General features: G+C 35.0%; 1 protein-coding gene across 1 annotated transcript in view; it reads left to right on the top strand.

Annotated features, from left to right (window-relative positions):
• LOC113982579 (adhesion G protein-coupled receptor A3-like) overlaps positions 1-27,375 on the top strand; it is a 261,837-nt gene that overhangs the window by 116,390 nt on the left and 118,072 nt on the right. The window contains exons 7-11 of the mRNA XM_027710970.2: positions 5,709-5,922; positions 18,990-19,154; positions 22,507-22,705; positions 24,010-24,159; positions 26,975-27,136. Of these exons, the coding sequence (XP_027566771.2) occupies positions 5,709-5,922; positions 18,990-19,154; positions 22,507-22,705; positions 24,010-24,159; positions 26,975-27,136 (890 nt within the window). The remainder of the gene's footprint in view (positions 1-5,708; positions 5,923-18,989; positions 19,155-22,506; positions 22,706-24,009; positions 24,160-26,974; positions 27,137-27,375) is intronic.

The following is a 27,375-nucleotide window of genomic DNA, read 5'->3' as shown; positions in this document are numbered from 1 at the left end:
GTTAGCTAACCCAGGTAACTGAAGCACCAGTAGCAGTGGACTGTGACAGCCTGGGCTCATTGTGCTTCTAACTTATGAGAAATCCTACATTTACTACTGCTTATCTCCTTTGATGGCTTTATAGAAGTTTGCGGGAGTAAAATGCAGTACAGAATTTCAACTTTGAATAAAACAGGATACGTGTCAGAAGTCTCGCTCTTTGATTAGTGGCTACGATTTCAGTGTAGCATTTAGCATTACAAAAGAAACATAACCCCATAGTTTCATTAGGAGATGCTGCAAAGAAAACCCAAAAAACCAAACCCACTTGATGTTCCTGTCTAAAAGGCATGTATGAAAGTGAAAGGGACTGATAAAATGGTGTGGAATATGCCTTGCCCTGTCAGCATTGTGAAGCTTGTGGAAATAAGAAGCTGTTATAGAAACAGAAGCTCCACTTTTTCTGCAGTGACTAGAAAATGAATATGATACAAAGCTTTCTTGTCCAATGCCCAAAAGACTTATCTCATTTTGCTGTGTTTAATACGTGTTGGCATCTGTATTTTCTTGATATTATGTTGAAATTGGAGCCAGGCATAGCTTTTATTAAAACTGAAGCTTGGCCCCAATTCTGTATTCATTCTTGACTTCCTTGGCATATGGTGCTGTCTGTGACCTTCTACACCAAACCTTTTGTTACTGCCAGCAAATTTTGCAATACAGGAATTGGCATTGGTGTACTGGCACCTCCCCTTCTTGGCAGAGCTGGCCTTCAGATCAATCCAGATCACTCTCGTTTCTTCAGTTCCATTCAGTAAATATCAACAGATATAATTTGCAGTGTCAGCAATTCAGATTTTTAACTAATGTTTTTCAATTTGTTTTTCCTCATTTTCATTTGTCCTTTTTCTTGGACTGGTTCCTTTGCTTTGTCCTCACTTCCAGCTTTCCCCCACTGTGCTTTCCATGCACATTTCTTTCCTACTGAGACTGTATACAAATATTAGAGCTCTAACTCACACTTTTATCAGCAGGATGTGCCGCACTCTGTGGGCACGCTCAGTTCAAATAAAAAGCCCATTGGCAATACAATAAATCAAGTGATTAAAAAGAAGCAAAATGCCAACACTCTCGCTGTAGCAAACAGAATTTTCTAACAGAAGTCAATGGTGTATCCTAAGACATGAGCAGTGTAATACTGAACTGATGTGTGGGCAGCCTGGAGAAACCCGTGGATTTTCCTATTTCTGTTTGTGTGAAAACTTTTGATATCAAACAAAGCCAGTTAATGAGGACCAGAGAATGTATAGCAGAAAACCATGTTTATGGTAAACGGAACAGCAGAATGTGCTAATGTAGTAACCAGGTTTATGCACTCAGAGCTATAGAGTTGTGCTGCTCAGGTTATAGGTTGTGCAGCAGGAAATGCAGCAAAGGTTGCTGGAGGCAGGACATTGTTTCTCCAGTTCCTTGTGCTGGTCATGGTGGCCAACGACCAGCCAACTTTCTGTGGTGTTTAGAGAATCTATCGCGTGGGCCAGCTTTTGTGCTTACAGATTTGCTTTTGATCATTCACTCTGAAGACAGTAGTGTCATTATAAGTGCCAACAGTCTAAATAGTATTGTACTTAAAAATGTAACTAAAATATGGGTAGAAATGCATTTTATATTATGATTTTTTACCAGCATTTTTGTTCCGTGTGTATCAAGTAACAGCAACATTTCCTGCATATTCTTCTCCTTTCCAACTTTTAAAACAAAAAAGAAGGACAAAATTGGGTGCAAAATTAAAATACTTTTAAAATCTCAATAACTGAATTGTAAAGAAAAGACATGAAATATTTAATGTGTGTACATGCATGTGAGACAAATTGTTTTGTAAATATGTTAAAGACATGTGCGTTGGAACATTTCCTTAGAGCTTCAGCGCACCTTGATGTTTTTTATTTTAACTAATAATTGTTAAAATAATTTCTATTTTCTTTTTCAACATCTTGGGGCTCTACATGAATTAAAATATGCAGGGATATACTTTCTGTATAGGAAAGGACTCTGAAGTGATATTCTAATTCAGTGGTATTTGTGTAACCTGATTCCTCCTCTGTATATCCTCAGTATTCTAGTCTGGAGCTAATCTGAAATACAGGACTAGATTGCATAAAGGGTCTGGCCTTCAGTCAACAAAACCCTTTTCTGCTGAGAAGTGAAAGATAATGAAAAAGATGTAATTACTGTAATGATGGGTTAGACCTTTAGATTCATGCTGCAATCAGTGATTCCTGTGATGCTCTGCTGCAATCATGGTTTAGCGCTGACTGGAAAGACAAGACAGGTAAAGACTGTTAAACACTCCATCAGCTCTTGATCTAAATGTCTATAGGAGAGTCAAACCTCTCATTTGCAGATGGTGGTGCTGGCTCAAAACTTGAGGGCAGCAGATTGGGTTGTCTTGGAAGGAGCATCTTGGAATATTTTTCAAGTGTGTAAAAAAATAAAGAAAATCCCTATAAATTACTCCCTCTCATCTCAACATACAATAGTAAACTTTTTAATCTTATGAGGCTGTTTTGTCTGCCATACACACAAGAACAAATATGAGCATCAGACCTTATATATATTTAGTAATCAAATTTTAGTAATCCCAATTTAGTCATTAGTAATCACATAATCAAAGAAAAAATTTCTGTTGTGTAGAGGTAGGCTTGCCAGAGCCATTAAATTTGAACTGCTGTCAAATCAATGCCAAAATCATTCCAAATACTTACAGGATTTCTTACTCCTTACTTTAGTCTTGAAGTTAAGCTTGAAAATACGTGTACAGCATTAATAAATACTTTTATTTTTATTCTGAGTTTGAAAGATTGTTGGATTATGGACTTAAAATAAGTATTTCCAGCTGATGCTGATGGAACTATACAATCATTTCATAGCCATTCAGGATAAAGGGTGTTGGCCCTAATCCTGAACCTCTTATTGATGTAATTAATCTTCATATCTGTGAAGTGTGTCACAGAAGTTAGCTGAAACTTCTGCATGAGTAATAGTTGCAGAACCAGCCTTGGTCATTTAAATCATGATTATCCTTGGAAAACAACTGAAGATTAGCTCTGGTATTAATTTTTTGTGTGGACATCACAGAGATTAAAAGCAGATGTTTTCCAGAGTTCTTAAGTGTATCTTCCATGTCTACAAATGTCATAATCTATAGAAACTTGACTAGTTTTAATTTGAAAATGAGTTTTCAGCATTATCTGTCAGTTTGATCAACCCAACCATGTACACTCTCAGCGCTGGTCAGGAGGATATCCTAGCATAATGGTAATCCAGAAGTATGTTTAATTAATTTTGTAATCTTTATTTGTACTTAGAAGGATTTGTAAAGAGAAAGGGAGTACACTGTTGATGTGACTGATCTCAGTCAATGGATCATTTTTTTACATGCTGCAGTAAAAAAAGGTTTTCATTTACTTCTGATCATTAATTGACAAAATCTATACAGAACACTTCACTCCCACTTCATTTCTGGGTTTGGTGATCCTCAAGGCTAGCAACGGAAGGGATAATGGTAGAGCCTTAGAGACCCACGCTGAAGGCAGAGATAAATTCAGAGTGATGGTGTTACACTACATCCGTGTGCCAGGCAAGTTATTTAGCTTGACTTACAGATATTGATACTCTAGTTCACACTTTACAACTTCATAGCCTCACAACACAATGTGTCACTTACTGCATGACCAAAACCATTTGACTAGGTACAACATCCCCAGTTAAAAATTACTGTATTCATGAAAAATATTTTGTTTCTGTGTGTAGTGTATATTGCTGTTGTACTTGTGACAGTGTACTTAATTTTTCTGTTTTAGTAATCATGCCATTAATTTATGGCTAAATTTGCACTCCATTTCTTTTCCTTAATTTCATAATTGACTCTGTAATGCAACACAAAAATTGCAACTTTTTGGAGAGAGAGATTCTCTCCATCTTCTAGTTAAAAGCCTTTAATATAAATGACCAAGACCAAGGCTGCAGCTGTTATGGCTTGCAATCTGGATAGGCATGGTATTTGTTATGGGCAATGGAAGATATTGAGGAGAAAGTTTAAGGAAGATAAAATGCTGTGCAGTGAAGTGGAAAAAAAAAAAGTACTTGTCAGAAAAATAGATGTTTTGGATAGTTACTAGTGGTGCAAATGTGGAAGGGTGACCTTTCATCTGACAACCCTGTAGGATGGATTGATATTAATGATGAGAGGCCTTTAAATGAAAACAGAAGAGAAATAAGGAAGAAGAGCTGGCTTTAAAATTATCTTTCCTCATCAAGATAGAATGACAACCAAGGTGTAAGACTGCAGGCATTTTGTCTAAGATGAGATTGCAGTAGTGAAGTTAAAAAGTGACCCAGGCTCAGTTAATTGTTTTGGTGTTGAAGGCTGCGGTTAAAAGGTTGTGTTGTAGGAACTGTTGTGCAGAATGTTCATGGTAATGTGTTCATCAGTCATGTTTGTAAGTCTTTAGTATTTTCATTACCCTTAGAATTTTGTGCAGTGATAACAAAGTAGCAGTGGTACCAATTTTTTTCTCCTGCCTAAGAAGACTATATCAGAAAAAGGAAAATAAGGTTTTCCTTTATTCCTTATTATCCCAAAGAAGATTATCATCTTTCTCTAGATGCAGAGCCTCTATTTTTGTTATTCTTTTCCTAAAATGCCCTTTTTCAATTTTTTGTTACAAATTTAAAGAAGTAGCAGGAACCTCATCATAGATAGAAAATATTTTACAGAAGTTGTCTTAAGGTAGCTTTGGGATCTAGAAATAAAAATGGAAGAAAACATATGCTACCTAGAGAATCAATCTCTAGAGAGACTGTAGGATTGAAGAAATTAACTTGCAATCCCTGTCAGATCTCTGAAATTAGCAGACTTCCATCGGGGCCAAAAATGCATATACCTTCCAAATTTACAACGCTATTTATTTTTCAGTTGTGTTTAGGCATTTGGGCTTGTGATTATGGCAGCTGTTTTTTTGCAATAGTCTGCTTAGAACATGCAATATTCTCATTATTGGGGCATTTCTTAGGGAAAGAGGAGAGATAAAATTAATTTTAAAAAAGATGGTAAAATGCATTCCATTTTTAAAAGGTAAAAAGAGCTATTTAGATAAATATTTAATGTTAAGGAAGTGTATAGAGAGTAAAGAGGACTTGTGGAATAGGCAGAAGGAACAGGGAAATGAAAAATCATAGGGACAGTTTAACTTTAGGGGAAAGTTTAACTTTTATTAGTCTTATTATTATCCAGATCTCAGGCATTGGGATTTATTTAGCCTCTCTAGACAGTAAGTTTCATTTTGGAGCAGAGTAGGCATTTCATCTACTGACATTAAAGGGGTCTTATAAATATTAACTGTACCCATATTAATAGCTGTAATTTTTCTTTAATTGGAAGACTGATTTTTTTTTTTATTCTGTGTACTTGTATAGTAAAGCATCCTGCCTTGAGAAGGAGGCTGGGTTTCACACTAGCGAAAGAAATGTGATTTCTAGAACTGACAGCACAATGGGTAGTGGGTAGTTTGTGGTCTTGTGGTCATATCTTTTATATTAGCATTTTAATGTGAATATCTAAGAAGCTACAACTGTATACAGTTATTTCACTTTACAGTATTCGTAAGAATTCATGGTGACTTTTTTTTTCCTATTTTTGATTATTTTTTTGTTTGTTTTCCCTGCAGCTGGGCCTCTGGAACTTCCTCTTTTTGAGCTGATCCCATCACAAAGACAAGTGGTTTTTCATGGAGACCGCCTGCCATTTCAGTGTACTGCAACATACGTTGACAATACCACCCAGGTACATTGGTACCATGCTGGTCGCCTGGTCGAAACAGATGAAGAGAGTGGCATATTTGTGGAGGACAGCATCATTCATGACTGCTGCCTAATTACACGGTAACATATTCCCCTTGCAATAGTCAGACTTGTAGGCAAGGTGAGCAGATTCAACGCTTGCAATAAGCCTCATAAAAACGTGCATCAGGAGTTGTTCTGTTTGAAGCAATTCAATTGCACACTTGAGCGTACAGAGGTAGAGGTTTTTTGTGGCTATGGTTGGCTATAGTTCCAAATTGTACATTTTGTGTCTAAGTATTCAGATTTGTTCAAAATGGGTTTGAAACAGATAAAAACAGTTTCTTACACAGTAAACTATGAGAAGAAACCGAACTTAGAATAGTAGCTTTTGAGAGTGACACACAGCCCAACTGCTTCTTCCTGACACCATCTAGAAGTTTGAATTGTGATCTATCTGTGAAGAACTATCAATTTAAAAGGCTTGGATTAGTTTTTGTAGCTTCCAATATACTAGATCCTATAGTCTTTAGTTAGGTAATCTCATATTTGTTTCTTATTAAATATTTTTGAGTTTTCTGTGGCTTTTACCATCTGTGTGCCTTGGTGTGCTTGAGAGACACAGAGATCTACAGACACATTTGCTGATGTGAAAAGTGCAAGAGGAATGAAGTAGAATAGGCTTCTATAAAAGAAGTAAAAACTAATATTTGGCAATGACCGTATCGTTCCAGTTTTGCTTCAGTTTTGCCTTTTAAATCTTATTTAATAAATTATTATAAATTTCAGTGTTTATTTTTGGTTTTCATCATAGAGTATTGGCTTATCACTAAAAGCTGCTAAGTTGTTGCACACATCCTTTTGTCCTCTGCCAATTTCCATCAGTGATCAAAAAAGAGAGTCTGATTCTGTGTCTATGTTCTGCCTTTTTCTTTGTAGAAGATGGAGTGAAAATAGCTATGCTAATTAGCTCTGGATAATCATTAACATCTTTTCACTCAACCAGTTTCTATTAATATAATTGACCTGAAATGCTTCTTGAACTATCAAATAAAAGTTATGGAGTCAAATGAATTCCTCTCCACTGGGGTCTTTTGGCTATATTAATTTTGTCTACTCACTGATTATTTGACCCCTTTTGGAGTCCTATAGATCTAGAGGCACAGATCTGACCTATTCTCACAGCTACTGGCTTTCTTCTAATACCAATGTGTATGGCTTTAGCCATAATGAAAAGGACTATTAGACCAATTAGTATAGTAATGCCAAGTGCATGAGCTACTGTATAATTGCCAAATCACTTAAATTAAACATGTTCTTCCTATTGCCATTATATCAAAATTAAAAGACGTGCTGTTAATCACCTCATTATATTTTTCAACTGAATTATATTTTGCAGTATATAAGCAATTTGTAGAGCATAGTAATGAACTGAAATAAATTGTCCAGAATTGTTTTCAAAATAATTTTTCCTTTTTAAAAAGCTGGTTTGGAAGTAGCTTGACTGAATTTTACCTTACATTACTAATTTTTTTACCAGACTGTAAAATAAAAATCATTGTCTACCATAGCAATATTTTAATAAGAATGCTTGATCTCCTACCTACCCTGTTTACTGTGCCATTTAGTAGGTGACCTTGATGCTTATGGTGCAGTATGCACTTGGAATGTGAAATATGCACATTTAGAAAGAATGTTTTCTAAATATATCATCACATGTTATAGACTGGAAAAATACTTCTACTTGTCCAAGTCAAATATTTTTTGAATTAAAATCAAAATCTTCAAACAGCTATTTAAAAGCGTGCAACATTTTAATTTCTCATTTATTTGCGCTGTACGTTTCACTTCAAAAGATAAAAGGGCATCAACGCTGCATTTATTGTAGAGCATAGTCCTTATCCAGTCAAAAATGCTAATATCCAAGCAGTTGTGCCTCTGCCTTGATAAAGGCACTGATCAGAATTAACTGATTAAAGGCATGAGAGACACATACTTTTGAAACTACTCTTAAAAACCATACTATTTTAAAATAAATTATTTTTTTTTAATATAAAGACATGTATTGTCTCTGCATGTTAAAAATGAGAAAACATTGGCCAAGTTGTAACTGTAAAAACTCTCTTCATAATTTCTTCATTTTAGTCCCATCTTTGTGACCTAATTTATATAATTATAATAATAATTAAAATAATGTGTAATAGAATGCTTATTACATGTAACAATAGTATGTATTAGTATGCTTGTTACATGCTATTACACACTAATTTGTGACAGTTCTTAAGGCTAAATTGTAGTTGTCTAAGGCACTGTGAAAAATCAGACAGACTGTGCCTCCTTTAGGTTATCAAATGTTAAATATAGGATTTGGACTAAAAAAAAAGATAACTTAAAATCAATTCTTACAGTGTCATATTTTGCCTTTGTTTACCTAGTCTTTACAGCAAATGTCCACTGTGGCTTTCTGTAATTGCACTAAAGGACAGGCTTTGGCCTCTGCTACTTAGCAATTTAAAGATTTCTGAAGCTGGTTTTGAACAAAGAGGTGTAGTCATGTTCCAAAAGCTGCTTATTCAAACATTTTTAGGTGGTTATTTTATTGGGGAGTTCCAGATATTTCTGGACATGGATTTACAACACAAATATCATACTAAACCCTTTTGTTTTATTAACTGGCACAGGAGAAGGATAAAATATCCAAATGTGTATTTTTTGTCTCCTATGATAAAGCAGAATAAGCTAAAATAAATGTTTTTGTTACAATAATTAAACTAAAGTTTTGAACTGTATTCCATTCTGTGACATTTTTCTTGGCAAAGAGTATTCCCTTATAGGAGATGTTGAAAAGGTGTTTTTAATTCTGCTGCTAGCTTGAATTTACCATTTCTTGCCAATGATAATAATATTTGATTTTGCTGGTGTTTAATTTTCTGTCATTATGCCTGTGTATAAATGTCATAGTCATACATGAAAATATACATATGATGTGGGACTAATTTCCTATAATTTGTGAATGGATCTAGCTGAAATTGTTACTAGTGCTTCCATGAAGGCAGCCTAATTTCTTCAGCCTCGAATACTAGATTATCAGTTTGATCACAACAAGCAGCAATTCCAACTTAGCATATTCTGTGATTCTGTGATATCACTGGAGCCACAAAGAAGGAAGGTCATGTAGGATTCCCGGCAGCACAGCATCTTTCCCAGCTTCCACACTGTTTCCTTTCAGTGTTTGGAGAAGCTAGCAGGACAGTTATAGAATATTAAACAAAAACAGGAAAATATTTTAGTTTTATGAACCAAGCAACTCTGCAGTGGTAGAGAGACTAATTTTCAGGAAGTTTCTTATTTACCACATACACTATAATGACAGTTTTGAAGTCTTTTTAGTTCTATTCTGTAAATACTTGTGTAGAGTGTTTAACAGTGCTTATGCCCCTGCCAGCTGTAATAGCTGCTCTGGGACCATTACACTTCACAAGTGCTCCTTCTGAACGCATTAAACTATGCAGAAAGTTAAGAACCCATAAAAAGGAGTGTTACAACTGGGGAAACCAACATGCTCTCAACTAAACTTAGAATGGCAGGTGCTAGTATGAAAAGTTGTTTTCAGATGTTATTTTGTTATGTATATAGATTTGCCACTGGAAATACAGACTATTAGGAGTGAATCTTGATCCCCCCAAAATCGTGTTTTTCTATTAGTCTGTCCTATTTCAGTCTTCTGAAGGAGGTGTATGATTATGTGAAAATCCCAAAAATGTGCAAAAGAAAGGAAGAATTTCAAATCATCATCCACTTGTAATAGAGAAGAAATTAGGAAAAAAAGTAAAAAAGAAATTAACTGTTGTTGGTTAAAAATTTTAATCATAATTTGCATTATCTAAAGGGGAAGTTGAGTCCAATTAATAATTTTTAACTGTTTGAAATTATCACTGTAGCTATTAGTAAAGAATTTGGAATTTGGTTGAGACAGTTTCACTAAAAGAATAAGGATTGTTTAAGATATGATTAGAGAAAGGCAATTGATTCCAGCAGTAGACAGGTGGTATTGTGGCAAGTTTTAGATCCAGGCATACATTCCTTATAAGAAAGAACAAAAGGCTTCCAGAACTTATGGGAGAAAGGAAGAAATTCTAGGCATATTTTTTTGGAAAGCATCCAAATGATTCCTGAACTTTCTTAACAGCTTGTGGCAGGGATACATCTGGAAAAGACATGAAGCAAGCAGTAGTGATTTGGACTGGCATTAGGTTAAGAACAGACTGAAAATCACCACTAAGTATGTTGGTAGGTTGGATACATAACTGGAAGTTCAGATATGTGTTGCTAGGTTGGATACACAATTATCAGTTCAGGTGTGTACCAGATCATGGCAGAATACTGGAAATTCACTTTGCACGAGATTAACAAAAATAAATGTTAAAACAGATCCAAATAACCGATCAAATAATTGATTCAGAAATGCAGATATTTTATAATCACTTTGTATTCTGCTGTCGTGAGTATTTGGAGGTGAGCAGCTTAGGGTCATGCTGAGAAGCCCAGGGAAATAAGCAGAAACTGGTTAGTGCTGGTATTTTTGGTTCATCTAATTGGCTCTGTTTGACCCTTAGTTGTCGAGCAGTTAGGAAATAAATGAAGCAAAATAATGATTTAAATTGTAAATCAATATTTCTGTATTATTTTGACACCACTTTAAACCCTGTAGTCAACGGTCTACAGCTTACTTCAGGCACTGGAGGCAGATAAAGACTAGTGACAAATGTATCTTCACCAGCAATGTTCTCATATATCAGACAGGAAGATAATATTTTAAATTATTGCAGAATATTATGAAATGCTCAGGCTAGCAGCTTCATTATGTGAGATTAAGAGTACCTTCGTGTGAATTAATTTGGAAGAATAATTAAATTTAGGCCTTTTCTCTAAAAATATTTCAATTACTTGAATAAAACTCAATGACAGTTTTACTACTAATCAGTTCGGGGAATAATTTAAAATATAACCTGTGGAAAAGTGTCCTAATGTGATGAAAAGCAAAAGCAGCAGCCACGATACCCTCTATCATTAAAGTAATAGACCACTATTTAAGAATTGTGCTGTGTCAGGAAAACTGTAGGCCTAATTTGGGTAGCTGCTTATTGAAACTTGATTGAAAAATAGATATTTTCATAGGAAATCAGTATTTTTGGCTGATAGAATTAAAATACCCTAGAAAAGTAGTAAGTCAGAACTGTAAAAACATTTTGATGGAGTCCTTGAAGTACTTTAAAAGAATATCCTCTCTTTGGTGTTGAGACCAGATTAAGAAAATGCCTTGCATTACATTTTAACCTCTCAATTCCATCTCTGCATATATCCTGCAGCTCTGTATGGGTCCATCCAGTCACACCACCGAAATGTTCAGTAGTAAGAACAAAAATTTGCATTTTATACCCTACAAGGGAGAATCAGAGGCTTTTGCTTTCATTTTTTAGGGCCGGAATGATTTTAATGTGGCCTTTCAAACAGCTGCAGCTATACAGCTGAGGAGATGTTGCACTGCAGCAGCAGTTTGGAGTGCCTATCTCGGGACTGGCTTTTTTTAAACTACTTTTTCTGTCAACATCAATGTTAGTAATATTTATATATATTCTCTCAGTCCAGATAGTAATTTGTGAACCTGTGCATCAGCTGTTATTATCAGAGCATTTATTAGTTATGTCCAGCATCTGATGCACTCCTTCTACTAGGTAAATCACCCTAAATATTGCTAAAACAAACCATTTCTTGAAAGCAAAACATGTTAGAAATATTACAACAGTAACTGAATTACTTTTATTTTTCACATATTTCAATCTGTTCAAGATGGAGAACATATTGTAGACCATATTCCTTAGGAAGCTTTTTTCCTTCATTATTCATGCTGGAATTCCATGAAAATAGGTCTCAACCCCTTCCCTTTTTTGTCCCTGCAGGATAACAAAAGCTCCTGTATTTAATTGTTTATAGTATTGTGATTGAATGGCTCCTGGCCATCACAAAATATAATTTACACTGTTGGAGATACACTATAGATTGAGAAAGAATAGAGATTGTTCCAGAAGTTCTTATGTAGGAAACTGCTATGTCTTACCTTCTTTTTAGATCTTTCCAAATTACTTGCAAGTCACCAAATAAAACAGGTTGGTATTCTAACCCTAATATACCAACCAGCCCATAAAGTATTCATTAGATATTTAATTTCTCCATTTGTAGTATCCTCACTGAGTAGAGAGAGTGGGAAATTCTGTCAAAGTAGTATGCATTTGATAAATAATTTCAAATTGTAAAATTAATGTAGTAGGTTTTTGGTTTGTTTTCTTTTGTGTGTTGTTTGGGGGTTTTGTGAGGATTGTTTTGGGTTTTTTGCTGGTCCCAGTGGCATGTAATCAAATAATCAAGAATTGTCATAAGCAGATTAACACTTCTGAATCTTCTGGGAAATATTTTACTTTAAAAGCTTTTTATGCAATTTTGGCTATTGGTCTGATTGTCATAGTGTTATTTTTGTCTAAGAATCTCTGATAGATAGTGTACAGATCACAGGAGTTATGCTAATGAAATAAAGCTTCCTCTGGATATAACATTGCAGCATACAGACTACTTAAGGGCAGATGAAAGGCATACAGCAGGGGTAGCACCATTTCCCCAGAAGGCTGCAGTTGTACACGTCCTGAACCCAAGCAGTTTGCCTGTAGAACAAAATTAATAACAATAAACACATCTGAGCATCCCTAAACTTTTCACCAACTGACAGAGAAGCTCAGTGATACACAAAGTATTTAAATAAGCCATGGCCCAGGTGTACTCTCTTCAAATAGCTTTATATCACTCTGCTACCACAGACCTGCCAGCTGTCTGAAGATTTCTCCAGCGAGAGAAAGATTTGAGTGCTCTAGAGCCGTTGATACCTTTTTTTTTCTCTCCCCACCTTATGTTCTCAGTTAGCTAGACTGGCATGAATTGACTCTAGGACTGTGGGAGTATGAAGATAAATGCAAACATCTTTATGCACACCCTTCAATGCAGCACAGTAGCTGGTAGTCTCTCTCTACCTGGCAAGCTCAGTGAGTGAGATCATACAACAAACCAAACCTGTTGTGGTATGCTGTAGAGCTGTCTAGTTTTCTGATGTAGTTTCTGAGTATGATTTAGTAGAGTCACTCTAATATTATTAGTATTTTTTTCTCCATTTTATGAAACAAATTAATGGCTTATATGTAGGTCACAGGTTCTTTGATATCCACCTATAGAAAACACATTTCAGTGTTGACTGTTGGGCAGCAAATGAGTATTAGCCTGTGACAGTATTTTTAAACATTTGCATTTCCCTGTCAATATCTTGTTCCTAAAGGTAGGTCCATTCCAACTCATCATGGTTCTAGCATGTGAACAAATTAAATGATAGATAAATTATAGGAAAAGTATGTTATAGCACATTGTATACTGTGCTATACAACACTGTAGGTTTCTAGGGTACCTACAGATGGTAGTGAATAGTAAGTTATGCCTTGCTTTTATATTCAATCAGAAGAAACAAAATCATGTGCATTGAATTGCCAATGTGTATGAAAAATTGATTTCACTTGAAAATATTTTCTAGGCATCTAGCATAAAACAAGTACCACCTTTCATCTTCCTTTTCTCTTGCCGTTGCCTGGACACAAGTTTACTTTAAAGGCCATCAGCCTTCCAAAGCTCGCTCTTTCATGAGTAAATAACTAATTTTGTCAGAGAGATCAGACTAGCAGTTTGAGTTCAGACAAGTGCCTTGATTTACAGATTCTCCCTTCATTTTCCGTGTTTTAACCTTATATCCCCTGTGAAAGGCTGTGTTCCAAGCAGCAGTGTACTCTGGAGACCAACACTGATTTTTTAAATTGTGTGTTAGTATTAATAATTTAAGGTGGTATGGGTTTGATGCATGGTTTGCAAACCTTCTGCCTGAACTGTAGAAGCACATTAGCTATTTATCTTTTTTTGAAGAAGAAGAATATAAGGAAACCTAAATTTTATCTCTATTTAAGTAATTAATTTTCATTTTCTTGCAAGTCTTCCCAAGTCTTAGAGAAACTTAAGTCAGACTTTGAAATGTTTCTTGTGGAAAGCCAATCAAAATATGGTGCTAAAGTCTCCTCTTTAGTCATTACGCTGTTTCCTGGCATGCAAATGACTGCTGGGGCATGCAGTAAATGTCGCTGTGGTATTACTTCAGGACATGGTTGAGGAACTCTGCATAATGAGACCTACTTCTGATTGTCTAATTAGTTATGCATAGCTGTAGCAATGCAAAACTATGCCTCAAATAGAAATCTATTGTCATAGGTTACTTGATTACATGAGTTTGGCTTCTGCTTTTATTATGGTTCCTCTCTTTGTAATGATAAATGCCACGGGCTTCTATTGAATATTATAGCCATTTTTTCATGAAAGTGCATCAGCTGTACATTTTAATTAATTTTTCAATATGTCAGTCATCACATTTAAAAAAGGAATCCTACCATGCATGAAATTTCCCAGTACAAAAGAGAATCATGTATATTTTCTTTCTTCCTTTCAATATTTTTACTGAGAAGGTTGCTATAATTTCAAAGGAGAACTTGAGAAAAGCCTGTTAGTCATCCTTTTCTCATCAGGCAGCAATCTTAATATTCAGTTTGCCTTTACACCATCTTATGAATGTCTGACTTCATTTTATCATCATAGAGGATCATAGAATTGTTAAAGTTTGAAAAAACCTCTAGGATCATTGAGTCCAAGTGTTAACCTTGCACCACAGTGTTCATCACTAAACCAAATCCCCAAGTACCCCATGCACATGCCATTTGAACATTTCCTGGAATGGTGGTTCCACCACTTTCCTGGACAGCCAGTTCCAATGCCTGACCACCCTTTGTGAAGAAATTTTGCCTATTATCTAATTGAAACCTCCCCTCTGTTGCAACTTGAGGCCATTTCCTCTCATTCTTAATTCTTCATGAAGAATTTGACCTCTGAAGGTCAAAAATTTCCACAGAAAGTAGCAACTATCACACCATGGCGGAGTGGGATGCGATTGCTGATGTAGAGGGGGTAGGAACTCTTGTTCACTTATACTCCATCCTTAGGAAAGCTGCATAGTAGAGGCAAGATTGTTTCATTTGTGGCTTAATGTTTATTATCTTCTGTGACATAGGATAAACAAGAAAAGATTACAGGAAAGAGCTGTCCTCTCTTAATTCTGTTGTTATCTTGTCAGGCTCCTAAACCAGAAAGTCCTGCCATGTTCTCAGCGTACGGGAGAGTTCTTGCCTTTTACCAAGACTTGTTGCCATTGCCAAAAGAGATCTTTGCCAGTGCTAAGACTTAAAATATCTGACTGACCTACTAGAACACTTTATGAAGAGTTTTAAAATTCTATACCCAAGAAAGGGTACCCTTTTCTCCTGCTCTGCCAGGACTGTGAAATCAAAGTCTTCAAGGATTGTAAGTGGAGAATATGTCAAAGGATCGAGTTGACTGCTCTTTTTAAGTATTAAAACACTTTTTTTTTTTTAATTCAGTTCCCCAAAATCTCCAGAGGTATAAGATCAATTTATCATTTGTCATATCCAGATGGTAAGTAAATGAAGAGTTTCACCACTGGGCTCGCTACCCAAAATATTCCAAGAGGAATATAAATGAATGCATCATTTACAGTGGCCAGATGGTAATTCAGAAGACAGTTTCATGATCTATTCATTGTACAGCTTCTTCTATATTGCATAAACCTATTCTGGCTTATTTTTTATAACCATCTAAAGAAAGGGCAATAGAAGATTAAGTGTTGAATGTGAGGAGTTAGTCATCATTTTAGATAGTTTGAACCAGTGTTCAAGTATTGCATTTTTATCAGAAGCAACACTGATGTATCACTAAATATTTGTCTGTGAAACTGGGATACTTCATCTAATGACAGGAGATCTGTTAGGCAGTAGATAAGTTCACATCAGAACACATTTCAGTAATTTAAATAAATGGAAAACGTACCCTTTGTATTTATATATCTTTGTATTGATTACTTGTAACATTTATAATATGCTCAAGTGTTGTATTTACCTAATAATCACTATGGTTCCCAATTTTATCAAATTCGTGTTGTTAACAATGATTATAGATATTTTATAGAAAATATATAAAAATATCAACACACGTATCATACATTCACTTGGGAAGTCTCCGAGTTTTGATTCTACAAGTGAATATTTGTATTGTTTCAGTGAAAAAATGTTATGTATAATTGTCTTTGTAAGCTTTAGGAATTTAATCTTTCTTAACTGTCTGTAAAGATGATGTGAGGTTGTGACATGTGAAATGTAAGATTTAATTAAAACATTGTTATAAACTGCCTAATTTCACTTAAGTATTTCAACCTGAATGTGAAAAGATATATTAAGAATTAACAAAGAGGCTGCTGTTACTGGGCTATTCACCTGAGGCTCCTTAAGAGAAAAGTTACTTCTTTTGACATTAAAATATTGAGCTACTCTGTCAGAGAATAGTAATGATTTTTATGTATTTTTAGCAATAAAAGCGTGTTAGAATTCATTGTAAAAATAAAATAGGGGATTTCAAAGTACTTGGAGCTCAAAGCCATCATATAGGAACAATGTGAGATTTTTAAAGTTACCATTTAACAATAAATTTCACTGAACATCTGGAGAACTATGCAAAAATTCTGAAGCAATTTAACTTAAGTCAGAGACTATTTACCATAGTTTACTTGTTTTCTGGGGACACAGATAATGATCCTGTAGTTAGTACTTGAGAAAGTAACCTTTCCTTGTATATATTTTTCAAAGCGAAAATTGCATATGCAGCTGTCTAATCACTGCCTACCTTGAGTGTTGCCTACTTTTATGTGTGTCAGAAGTGGTCTATACACTTGGAGATTAGGTTCAATCCTTTCTTCTAGCCAAGTTAATAAAAGTTCATGTAAAATGTAATAAAAGGTCTACAGTGAGAAATGATAACAATTTCAGAGAAGTTTAAAAGAGCAAAAAGTTAGAAAAAAAATATTATGTGTATATCTTTCAAAATGTCAGGCTCTATACAAAGTGCCAAAGGTCACAAGTAGAATTTTTAAGATTTTATTTTAAATACAGATTTGAAATAAATTTATTAACTTTTAATTCTGTCCTTCAGTTTTTATAATGTACCTTCTCCCTCTTTCTGACTCTACTGCATTTCTTCCCACATAATTTCTAATTATCTAAAACACAAGGCATATTCAAAGATGAGCCATTTCTGTAAAGCAAAGTAAATATTTCAGATAATTGCTACCTTTTTCCTCTCCCAACTACTTTCAAAAGCTGTACTTTCTTTAAAACTGTAGTAAAATTTATTTCTACCCAATGACAGATTTAAGATATAATGTGTTGCCTTCTTAAGATGTAGTAGTTAATATTATTTTTTGTCTATGCTATCTATAGAGTTAGAGTAATTGGATAAAATTGTAGTCCCGATGAAGTCAATTGAAAAACTAAACTTTGTTGATTTCGTTAAGGCCTGTAATATCTAATGGATATTAGATGATGGAAAACTTCTTGGCAGATTAAAAACACATAGAAAATACTTACCAGAACAGTTCTAGACAATTTTAAAAGAGAAATTATTTCCTTCTTCTCTTATTATACATAGAATGTTTAGCTTAGGCTTTTAAATATTGGTATGGTGCAGTGATGCACAATATTTGTATTGACCAAGTCCAAGGTCCTGCATGCAGGTTGCAGCAACCCCAAGCACGAATACAGGCTGGGTGGAAAATGGATTGACTGCGATCCTGCAGAGAAGGACTTGGGGGTGTTGGTTGATGCGAAGCACAACGTGACCTGGCAATGTGCACTTGCAGCCCAGAAAGCCAGCTGTGTCCCGGGCTGCATCCAAAGGAGTATGGGCAGCAGGTTGAGGGAGGTGATTCTTCCCCTCTGTTCTCTTGAGACCCCTCCTGGACTGCTGCTTTCAGTTCTGTGGCCCCCAACATAAGGATACAGACTGTTGGAGTGAGTTCAGAGCAGGGCCATGAAGATACTCAGAGGATTGGAGTTCCTCTCCTATGGAGACAGGTTAGAAGAGTAGGGTTTGTTCAGCCTTGAGAAGAAAAGACTCCAGGGAGACTTCAGAACACCTTCCAGTATCTAAAGGGGACCTGAAAGAAATCTGGAGAGGGACTGTTTACAGGGGTATGTAGTGACAGGGCAAGGGGAAATGGCTTTAAACTGAAAAAAGGCTAGGTTTAGTTTGCATATTAGGAAAAAATTCTTCACTGTAAGGGTGGTGAGACACTGGAACAGGTTGCCTGGAGAAGCTGTGGATACCCCATCCCTGGAAGTGTTCAATGCCAGGTTGGATGGGGCTCTGAGCAACCTGGTCTAATGGAAGGTGTCCCTGACCATGGCAGGGGGTTTGGAACTAGATGGTATTTAAGGTCCCTTTCAACTCAAACCATTCTATGATTGCAAGAGTAACCAGAAAGGATATAACTTGTCTAACATTTATTATAAAGAATTAATGAAACCTTGATTTATTGATATTAATAACTACATGTCATATTTGGTGGGGCAACAGTGTGAAAGAAGTTCATGAGTAGTGGAAGTACTGAAAGAAGTATCAGCATTTGCCTCATCTCATTTTGCATTCAGCAATAAAATTATATACAACTTTCAAAGTTGATGGCTATTCTCAAAAACTTTCCCAAGCTACCACAAGAGTAGCAGTGTCTGCTATTGAAATGCCACAGGAGCTGCAGTCACAGCTGAAGGGAAGCATTCTCCGTGGACTGGTTGTGTGACCAACTTCAAATGCATTTCTGACTTCCAAGTGCTTGATTAGGCAACAAACCCAACATTTTATAATATGTGGGGAGAGGAGAATGGGCATTGATAAGTGACGGATATTCTTTTGTAATGGTTTGTGTTACAGCCTGTTCCAATCTGAGTAGTCAATACAAATTGGTGCTGCTAAGAGCTCAATACCAATCGCTTACATACTGTCTGTCCCTCTAATAACAGAGCAAAACCCATTTTTATATTTTCATAGAAAATCTCTGAAAAATTAATTTCAGAAAACCAATGACTTGATACCTGTGTAATTAAATATATACAACAATGGCTCTTTTATTTTTATAGTGAACTTATCCTATCCAGTATTGATGTTGATGCAACTGGAAATTGGGAGTGTCTAGTCAACAATTCCTATGGAAATAGCACTAAACAAGTAGAAATTGTGGTACTTGAAACAGCTGCACCGTACTGCCCTGCAGAAAGAGTTATTAACAACAAGGGAGATTTCAGGTATGACTTTCTGGTTTGGGAGTATGTTTCATATATTAATGTAAGTACGCACCATATTCATGGTTACATGATACTTCAGTGTCAGTTATGAAGATGTCACTTATTTTAGTTGTCATTTTTATGTAATATTATAGAAAGTAGGAGCACTATATGATTTTTATGGGAAATGGGAGCTGGTGCTTCAGGTGGTTTGTGAAAGTCAGAGAATCTTCTAATTCCTCAGTATGCAATTATGGAAAATTTCAAGAAAATGAGGTAAATTGTTCTTGATCTTTGTAGAATATGATAACACTGCATTAAAGTAATAGAAGATTAAACCTTCAGTACTTTTTACTTACTTCAGTACTCTGTTCCAGTTCTGATAGTTTTGTTCAGCTGAGATTAGAGGTAATAAATGACATGAAACTTAGTAAAATATTTCACTGAAGGGACTCAAAACAGCAAGTAAAAATACTTGGTAAAGCAAATAGATTGTCTGAGGTGAGCCTAAGGACACACACAGTTCCACTGGTATATCATATGCTTACAAAGTACATCCATCCTGCTATCTGAATCTTAGAGTCTACAAAATTTTGTGAACTGAATTTAGTGTTTGCCTTATCTTTACTTTTATCTACATATGCTAGTGGAGCTTTTTAAAATTTTAATCCTTCTAATCTGAAGAAAAAGTTAAGGTTTCTGTAGAATTTGGTATTGTTTTCAGTTAGCTCTAAATACTCCAATGATATGCAGAAAGCTCTTAAACAAAATATAATTAACTGCTTGACAATAAGACTGATGTATGATGGCATTCCCATTGAGAAATCAAGACAGTAATTTGTTACCAAGTGAATTATAATAAGAATTCATCTTGAATACTTAATGAAAGGAAAAGCAGATGAGAAAGGAAGCTTCTCTTAAACACCAGAATGTTCTGCAAATACTTCTGACCTGAAAGCCTCTCTTTATTTTTAGGTTACCTTTAAAACTTTCCCGAAGGCTTTTTATTACTGTTTCTTGTGTTTGAATAGAAATAAAGGATTGCATTAAAATGAGTTTAAAAAAACCTACTTGCATAATCTGTTTTCTCTTTATCACAAAACTATTTTATTATGTGTTAACCTCAGTTCCATCGAGTTTGCCTCTTTTGCTGAAGCAAAATGGCTGAGCAATACATATATATGAATTAAAATGCATTAGAGATCTTTGACAATCTTCGCTATAGATTTTTTTTGTCATCACAAAACCTGCCGTTGTATTTTCTCATAGTGGATGTGCTTAAATATATTTTAATTAGATCTTTTAAAATATATGTACTTCCTATCAGATAACACATACTGAGTCTTTTAGGTGACAACTTATAAAGTTCATGTTCTTGCCATAAAATGACATCCTTTTCTCCATAATTAAATTTATATAAATTCTACAGGCTGCACAAACTAACACCAGGGGCATTTTTGTCATTTTATATAAATGGAAAGAACAGGAGTGGACATTTCTCTACCTATTGATCATCTTTCTAGAAATCCATATAAAGTTATTTTTTAAATGTGCATCAAAAGGAGGCTGAGTCCGTAGGTTCTCTTGGCATTTGAGGGAATGAATTTAAAATTTTAGAGAGTTTGTCAGGCTTAAACTCAGCATTAGCACTTGAAATTGTTCTAAAGGTTTATCCTCAGAAATGGAGCTATCACACCAGCAATTTTTCTTACAAAGGTCTTTGAAGTTTTGGTAGCATAACAAGTATGTTAGTAGAAAGAGCTGAACCACAAAAGCAAAGCTAAAAAGAACAGTTCTTTTATTGCGCAAAAAAAAAGGGAAAAAGAATCAACTGTTAGGGAAGTGTGGCTATTTCAGTTGTCCAACCTAGGTGGTATTTATAATTGCATAACTGCAGTAAGAATTAAACACTGTGAGTCGGAATGAAGTGGCCTTTTTTACTAAGAGGTTTTCTCTGTGATGGTGATATTTTACTCTTAGTGGTTTGTTTGTTTTCTAGCCCACTGTAACCTTATTCTGAAATGCAAATGGTAATGTCGTTGTATGCTATCATTCCTATTCATAAAGGAATATACGAGATAATGCTAGTTTCAGGATTATCTCTTTAGTTTTACTTTTTAGGTAAGCTGCCACTCAGTGTGGCCCAGTTGCATTAATGCAAATGTTTTACTAAAAATAATATTTCAGCCTGGAGGCAAAAAGGCCTCTATATTACTATGCTCTGTACTACTTTACATATTTTTAGTTTTTGGGAAAGCTCCTTTCATATTTCATTTGGTATCAACTGTTTTGACATCAAAAATTGAATTATTTCAGTCACAATTGTGACAAATAAAAATATTTTTTTTCCTTAGCTTTTCTTTGAAATGAGGAAAACTTATATAGCCCAAAACCTATCAGTATATTAGGTAACAATATACAAATGAACCTACATTGTATAACTAAGAAGAGCTAATACATATGTTTGAGCAAAAATTGATTGTCAGGTTGTGGCTTCATTGACAGGCAGAATATTTTTGTGATTGATTGGGTCCAGTCATTACATCAGTGCAATTAAAGAACCATATCCTTTCCAGACTTGCTGACTCGCTGATGATACACTTATGGTTTTCTTTGATTTCTCCCAATTACCTGATCCTGTTCTGTCCATACTAGGTTGTAAATGACAATAGATTTGGTACCAATACAAACAGATCCAGTTGTGCCATTCTAGAGAATGCAGCTGATATATAGAGAGAGTGTATTGTATAATAGATCCATCAGCTAAATAGAACAACTCCGGCTACTCTTGATTTAGTTTGTTTTCAAAACTGTTTTGGAATCGCAGTATGTAAACCACTGTATCTAAATAGCTGATTTTTGAGGGCTAGTTCCTTCCTCCTCTGTAGCCATGATCCACGCTGAAATTTTGTGTCTTGTTTTCTGAGACATTCAGGGATTTTTAATTTTTTTGAGGCTTTGAGGCAGAGAGGGCTTTGTAGTGATGGGTCAAAATGCAAAGCCAAGATTGTCAAGTACATTTTGAGCAATCACCTTTAACAGCATGTGGTAATAGGGTTTGAGGAGGGTTTTTTTTGCTTCATGGACTTACTGCTCTGCTTTTTGCAGTCTGCGAAGATTAATGTCGTGAAAACGCCATCCCTATCTCTTCCCTTAACACCAAACACCTTCCTAGAATTAATGCAGAATTAATGTGTGACCAGCCAGACTTGAACCTGTGTAATTTTGACATTTTCCAAGGAAACAAATTAATTCATTATAAAATGTAATCAGAGAAAGTTGAAATAGCCTTTTTTCTCATATATTCTGTAGACTGTTGCTATATTGTAAGTTGCCTTTTGCATTGTAATTTTTATTATCATGCTCTTTATAGGTGGCCCAAAACTTTGGCCGGGATAACAGCTTACCATCCCTGTCTCCAGTATTCTTTTAACTCCATTGCATTTCACAGTGGTGCAGAAGTGCCTAAAGCATGGCGTAAATGTAATCGAACTGGACGCTGGGATGAGGAAAACTATTCTGAATGTCCTTATTCACAAGAAATAACTCAAGTTCTTCATGCTTTTAGTCAGGTAACGTTATGAAATCTAGAGCTTCCCTTCTCTAGTACTGATTTTGTTCAACACCTTGCAAGAAATGTCTGTTTAGCCACAAGTTTGGGATAGATGAACTTTTGACAAAATGCTTTATTTGAAAGACAACAATGTGTTTCTTTGGTAATTGGAAATTGTAGTAGGAACAAGAGCACAGCATTTATTGCCTTTATTTTAATTTTTTTCCTTTGAGTGCTCGAAGTCTAGATGATCATTAGTAATGTTGCCAGAGTGATCAGTGCTTCACTTCCATTCCTTCTTTGTCTTCTCCTCGTGCATTTTTCCAGAAAAAAATATTAATTTCTCATGAAGTCCCATATCAGAGTTTTGTCAGCTGAAGTGCCTTTCTTTATGAAGTGAAATGAAGCTTACTTTAGAATGCCTTTTTGATGTCTTCAAGAAAAGCAGTACTTAAAATTGTTTCTTATGGATAAGTAAAAGAGAGAATAAGATGAAAAAGAAGATGGATGGAAATTAATGACAAAAAAAGAGCATAAGAGGAAACAGCATGAGGGATGGCCCAGATGTGTAACTGTCATACTAAATTTTAGAACTTTCAGTTTCCTTGATCATTTCTTCCCTAGTGGTATCAGTAGTGCCAGATAATACCACAGAAAGTTTTTTTTCGGATGGGTTCATACTTAAATGAGAATTATTACAATATTAAGAGAGGCAGTGCAATTATAGGGTAATAATTACGAAGGTGTCTAGAATCAAGTCCGTGCTCCTTAAGCAATGAGGTTAGGCCCAGTTTCTCAGTGCTTTAGCCACTCAGGTCTTTACAACCTCTGAGGATGGAGGCTGCACAACTTCTGGGGGTAACCTGTTCAAATGCCTGACTATCCTCATGACAGGAAAGATTTTCTTCATAACCAGACTGAACTTTTGTTTCAACTCACTACCATTGTCCCTTATTCTCCCACCATGCACCACTGTATATAGGAACCCTTGCTGTTGTTTTCATGATGATCTAGAGACAAGGCAAGGTTAGTAGCTTGGTGTATTTTATGAGGTCAGATAGTTACAGTCTAGAAGAAGTAGATAAAAATCTTCAAAGTTTGTTGGCCTGTTGTGGTGGTTTCTTCAGATAACAGCAATGAAATCTAAGACCTAAGGCTGAAGATATATTCATATGCCTCTGAAATTTATATCCATGGTATATTGATGCACATAAATCCGTGTGAAATTATAGGAAGCATTATACAGATGGATGTGATCTCCAGTTTTTAAAGAGAATGAAGCTAGCTGATTTATTACACCTAACAATTCTGATGTATTTTCAGATGCACATCAATTTGACAACCGTGCTTGAATTTTCCCGCCAGCTGACAGCCTACACAAGAGGTGCTTCCCTCTTTGCAGATAAAATGGATGTAATATATTTGGCTTATATAATGGAAAAATTAATTGTCTTCGTGGATGAAGTTCAAGATGTAAGATATTTTCTCTATGCTGAAAAAAAGTATCATTTAGGAGTGAAGTCTTCACATATGGCCCTGTCTTAATGTATGCAGGCACACACTGAAGAGTAGCTTCTGAAACTGATTGCTCATTGCAAGTGTTCTGCCTATACTGTGATATGTCTCTTTATGCCAAAAAAACAACTAAACCTTCTCCTCTGACTGACAAGGGTATTGCTGCTTAGGAATAAAAACGGGTTTTTAATAAGCCACTTCTTTAATTCTTTTTTAAATTTTAATTTCTAGCATGTCTGACATGGACTCAAGGTGCCTCTCCATCTGGTCACTGGAGTTACACATGCTTCTTTTGTTTTCTCCATTTCATCAGGAGATTTTCACTGAGTTTTGAAAGGAAGTATCACTTTATGTAAAGAGAAGATAATATGTCTTTATGTGTAACTTCGTACAGAAACTTTTAGCATTATGTATGCCATTTTTACAGGCAGTTATGCAAACCCTCTGGGAAAAATAGGTTTTTACAGAGAACAGGAATGTTCATCCTAGCTTTGTTACTGTTAATTTTCAGAGTAACTTCTAGCATAAAGATTTCATAAACTGTAATTTTTGTACACAGGATAGCTATAGTTAAAACATTTGTTTTCTTTTGGTTTGGCAATGTTCATTTCATTCTGGCTCTGGGAATTGTAACAGTTAACATTTTAGTGCCAATTCAAGCCTCCAACTTCAATTTCACTATTATACACTAAATCTAAAGTGTATTATTAAGTGCTCTCCAAGAATCACGTTTCAAAGCTGTAACTTTATTTCACCTCAAAATCCTGATAAGATCTTACTGCTTTCTGACAAAACAAAAATTTAAAATTCAAAATAAGCATTTGGATTTGCCATGAAGTCGCTTTATATTTCTAGCAGTTGCTGCATTATCTTTAAAATTAAAGTTGAGCACCACCTCTACTCTTCTGATTTCTTCCACCTTTCAAATAGGTTTCAGTTTCTGATCTTTGGTATCAAAACATCTCCATCACTTATCTTTACGTATCTTATTTAGTAATCCCTTATTATTTTCTTAATTCAAAGCATTTCTCCTAATTTCTCTCTGTTTCCTTCTTCTATTTTGAAATTTACACTCGTTTTCTCCCTCTCAAGTTCACTGAGTAGGGTCCTCATTCATTGAGCTCTCTACTAACACCCATTTCTGAACTCTCACTCACAAGGTGCAAAATTACATGTGAAGTTTAAGTGTCAATAGTTTCGTGCCTGAGGCTGCACTTGTAATTATAAATCAGACTGAACTTCATTTAATACAAGACAGCTGAAAATACAGGAATATAAAACCATTAGAAATAATTTCCAAAAAAATTTTAGGTAAACTAGTATAATTTCTGTACATCCGCTCTGGGGAATGCCTCCCATTCAGCATGAGATTGTTCATTTTTATACAAGCTGATGGTACTTTGTCCCATCTGGTGGTTAACCTCTCAAACACGAGCTTCAGCAGCTGCGCTGGGGACATACTTGCAACACACTACAACTTTTTGTCAGGACAATACACACATATTAGCCCAAATTTTTGTATTTTTTCATTGTATGCCTTTACTCTATTGCATTTAATTATAATATGAATTGCTTCCTTTTCTTATTTTTCTCCTTTTTTGTATTTATAGACTATTGTTCTGTCCTCAGTAAGTTTCTTCTTAGCTGATTGGTGTATGCTTCAATAGTTTTTCATAAATCACTCCAGTCTCTTAATGTGATTCATTATTATTCATTGTATCAGTAACTCTGTCACATTGTCAAAAGCCATCTAGAATTATCTAGTAATTATGTTCTCAAAAATAGATTAAATATTCCAGGAACAGTCACATAAAATTTCACATACAGTCTCATTATTTTGGTGTCCTTTGCAATACATGCAAAATTTATTTATTTTTTTATGGAAAACACAGAACTAACTTCATAATCCCAGCCATTTCTTAAACTTTTTTCACCATTTGTAAACTTCTTTTTTCATTTTTTCTCTTCTATATACCATTTTATTCAGGTTCATTTATTACAACACTGTATATCTTTGCCATATCTTTGCCTTCAAAAATAGTGGTAATGTGGTCATGTTAATTTTTGAAATTTTACACAAATTAAGTGTTTGAATTTTAAAAAGTTTATTTAAGTTTGAAATAATTACCAAAAAATATTCTCAGTGACGTTTATCCTTTCTACTAATACAATTTCAAACATATACCAGAATCTGCAACATGTCTTCTGGCAAAACAAAGATCTATCCTTCTGGTTTAGCACAGGCATGAATTAAAACTGCCAAACCTATGGTTAAGGAGATGGTCTAAGTTTGCATCAGCACCTAAGCTGTGTCTCAAATTTACTACACTATGTCTGTAACAAAGATGTCTTTCAAATATACTTTCCTTCTTTTTTTTCTCTCCCTTACTTCCCCCTCAACATTTTTTGATTAAACATGAAGCAGTTCTGTAGAAGTGCATGGCCACTTTTAATTAGTTTAAGAAAGAGGGTGATAATTCTGGCATTCTGTTTATTGCCTGATGAGAGACTCAATTTGTCTGGTGTATCTAGAAAACAGGCTTTAAAGTTGTGAATCAATAAGCTTTTCCTTGATGTGAGTTGTACTTTCTTTTCTTGGTTTTTCTATTTCAGTCCATTTAATTTTCTTTATAAAATCAAAACTGCCTTTGAATGATGGTTACCAAGAGAAATAAGGTGTCTGCTTTCATTTGTACTCTCATCTACTCTTTTCTTATTTTGGAAGTTTTACAGACAATACCATTTTTGGGTTTGGGGTTTTTTTCTCTTCCAGGTTGGAGATGCTCTTATTGAAATTGCCAGCAATATAATGTTGGTTGATGACCATGTGTTGTGGATGGCTCAAAAGGAAGACAAAGCCTGCACCAGGATTGTACGATGTGTGGAACACATTGCAAGTCAAATATTGACCAGTAATATTCAAGTTATATCTAAGGTATTTCATAAAATTACAAAACTTTGCATAAGATTTTTTTTCTCTTGAATTCTATTTGGAAGACCGAAGTATTTTTTAAAGTATCACAGATAGTATTAAAAAATGGTTTTCTTGATTTGATCAATTTTATTTATTGTTACAGTAGAGTGTTCACATAACTTTCTGGTGTCCTTACTATTCACTCAGTTTCTATTTTTATTGCCACTACAGTATATTGGTTTATTTTGAAAGGTCCAAGT

Source organism: Pipra filicauda, unplaced genomic scaffold (genome assembly GCF_003945595.2).
Source record: "Pipra filicauda isolate LSUMZ 115617 unplaced genomic scaffold, ASM394559v2 scaffold15_size4787011_pilon, whole genome shotgun sequence".
NCBI lineage: Eukaryota > Metazoa > Chordata > Aves > Passeriformes > Pipridae > Pipra > Pipra filicauda.
Note: the sequence above shows the minus strand (reverse complement) of the source record. Positions and strands in the feature narration are given on the sequence as shown.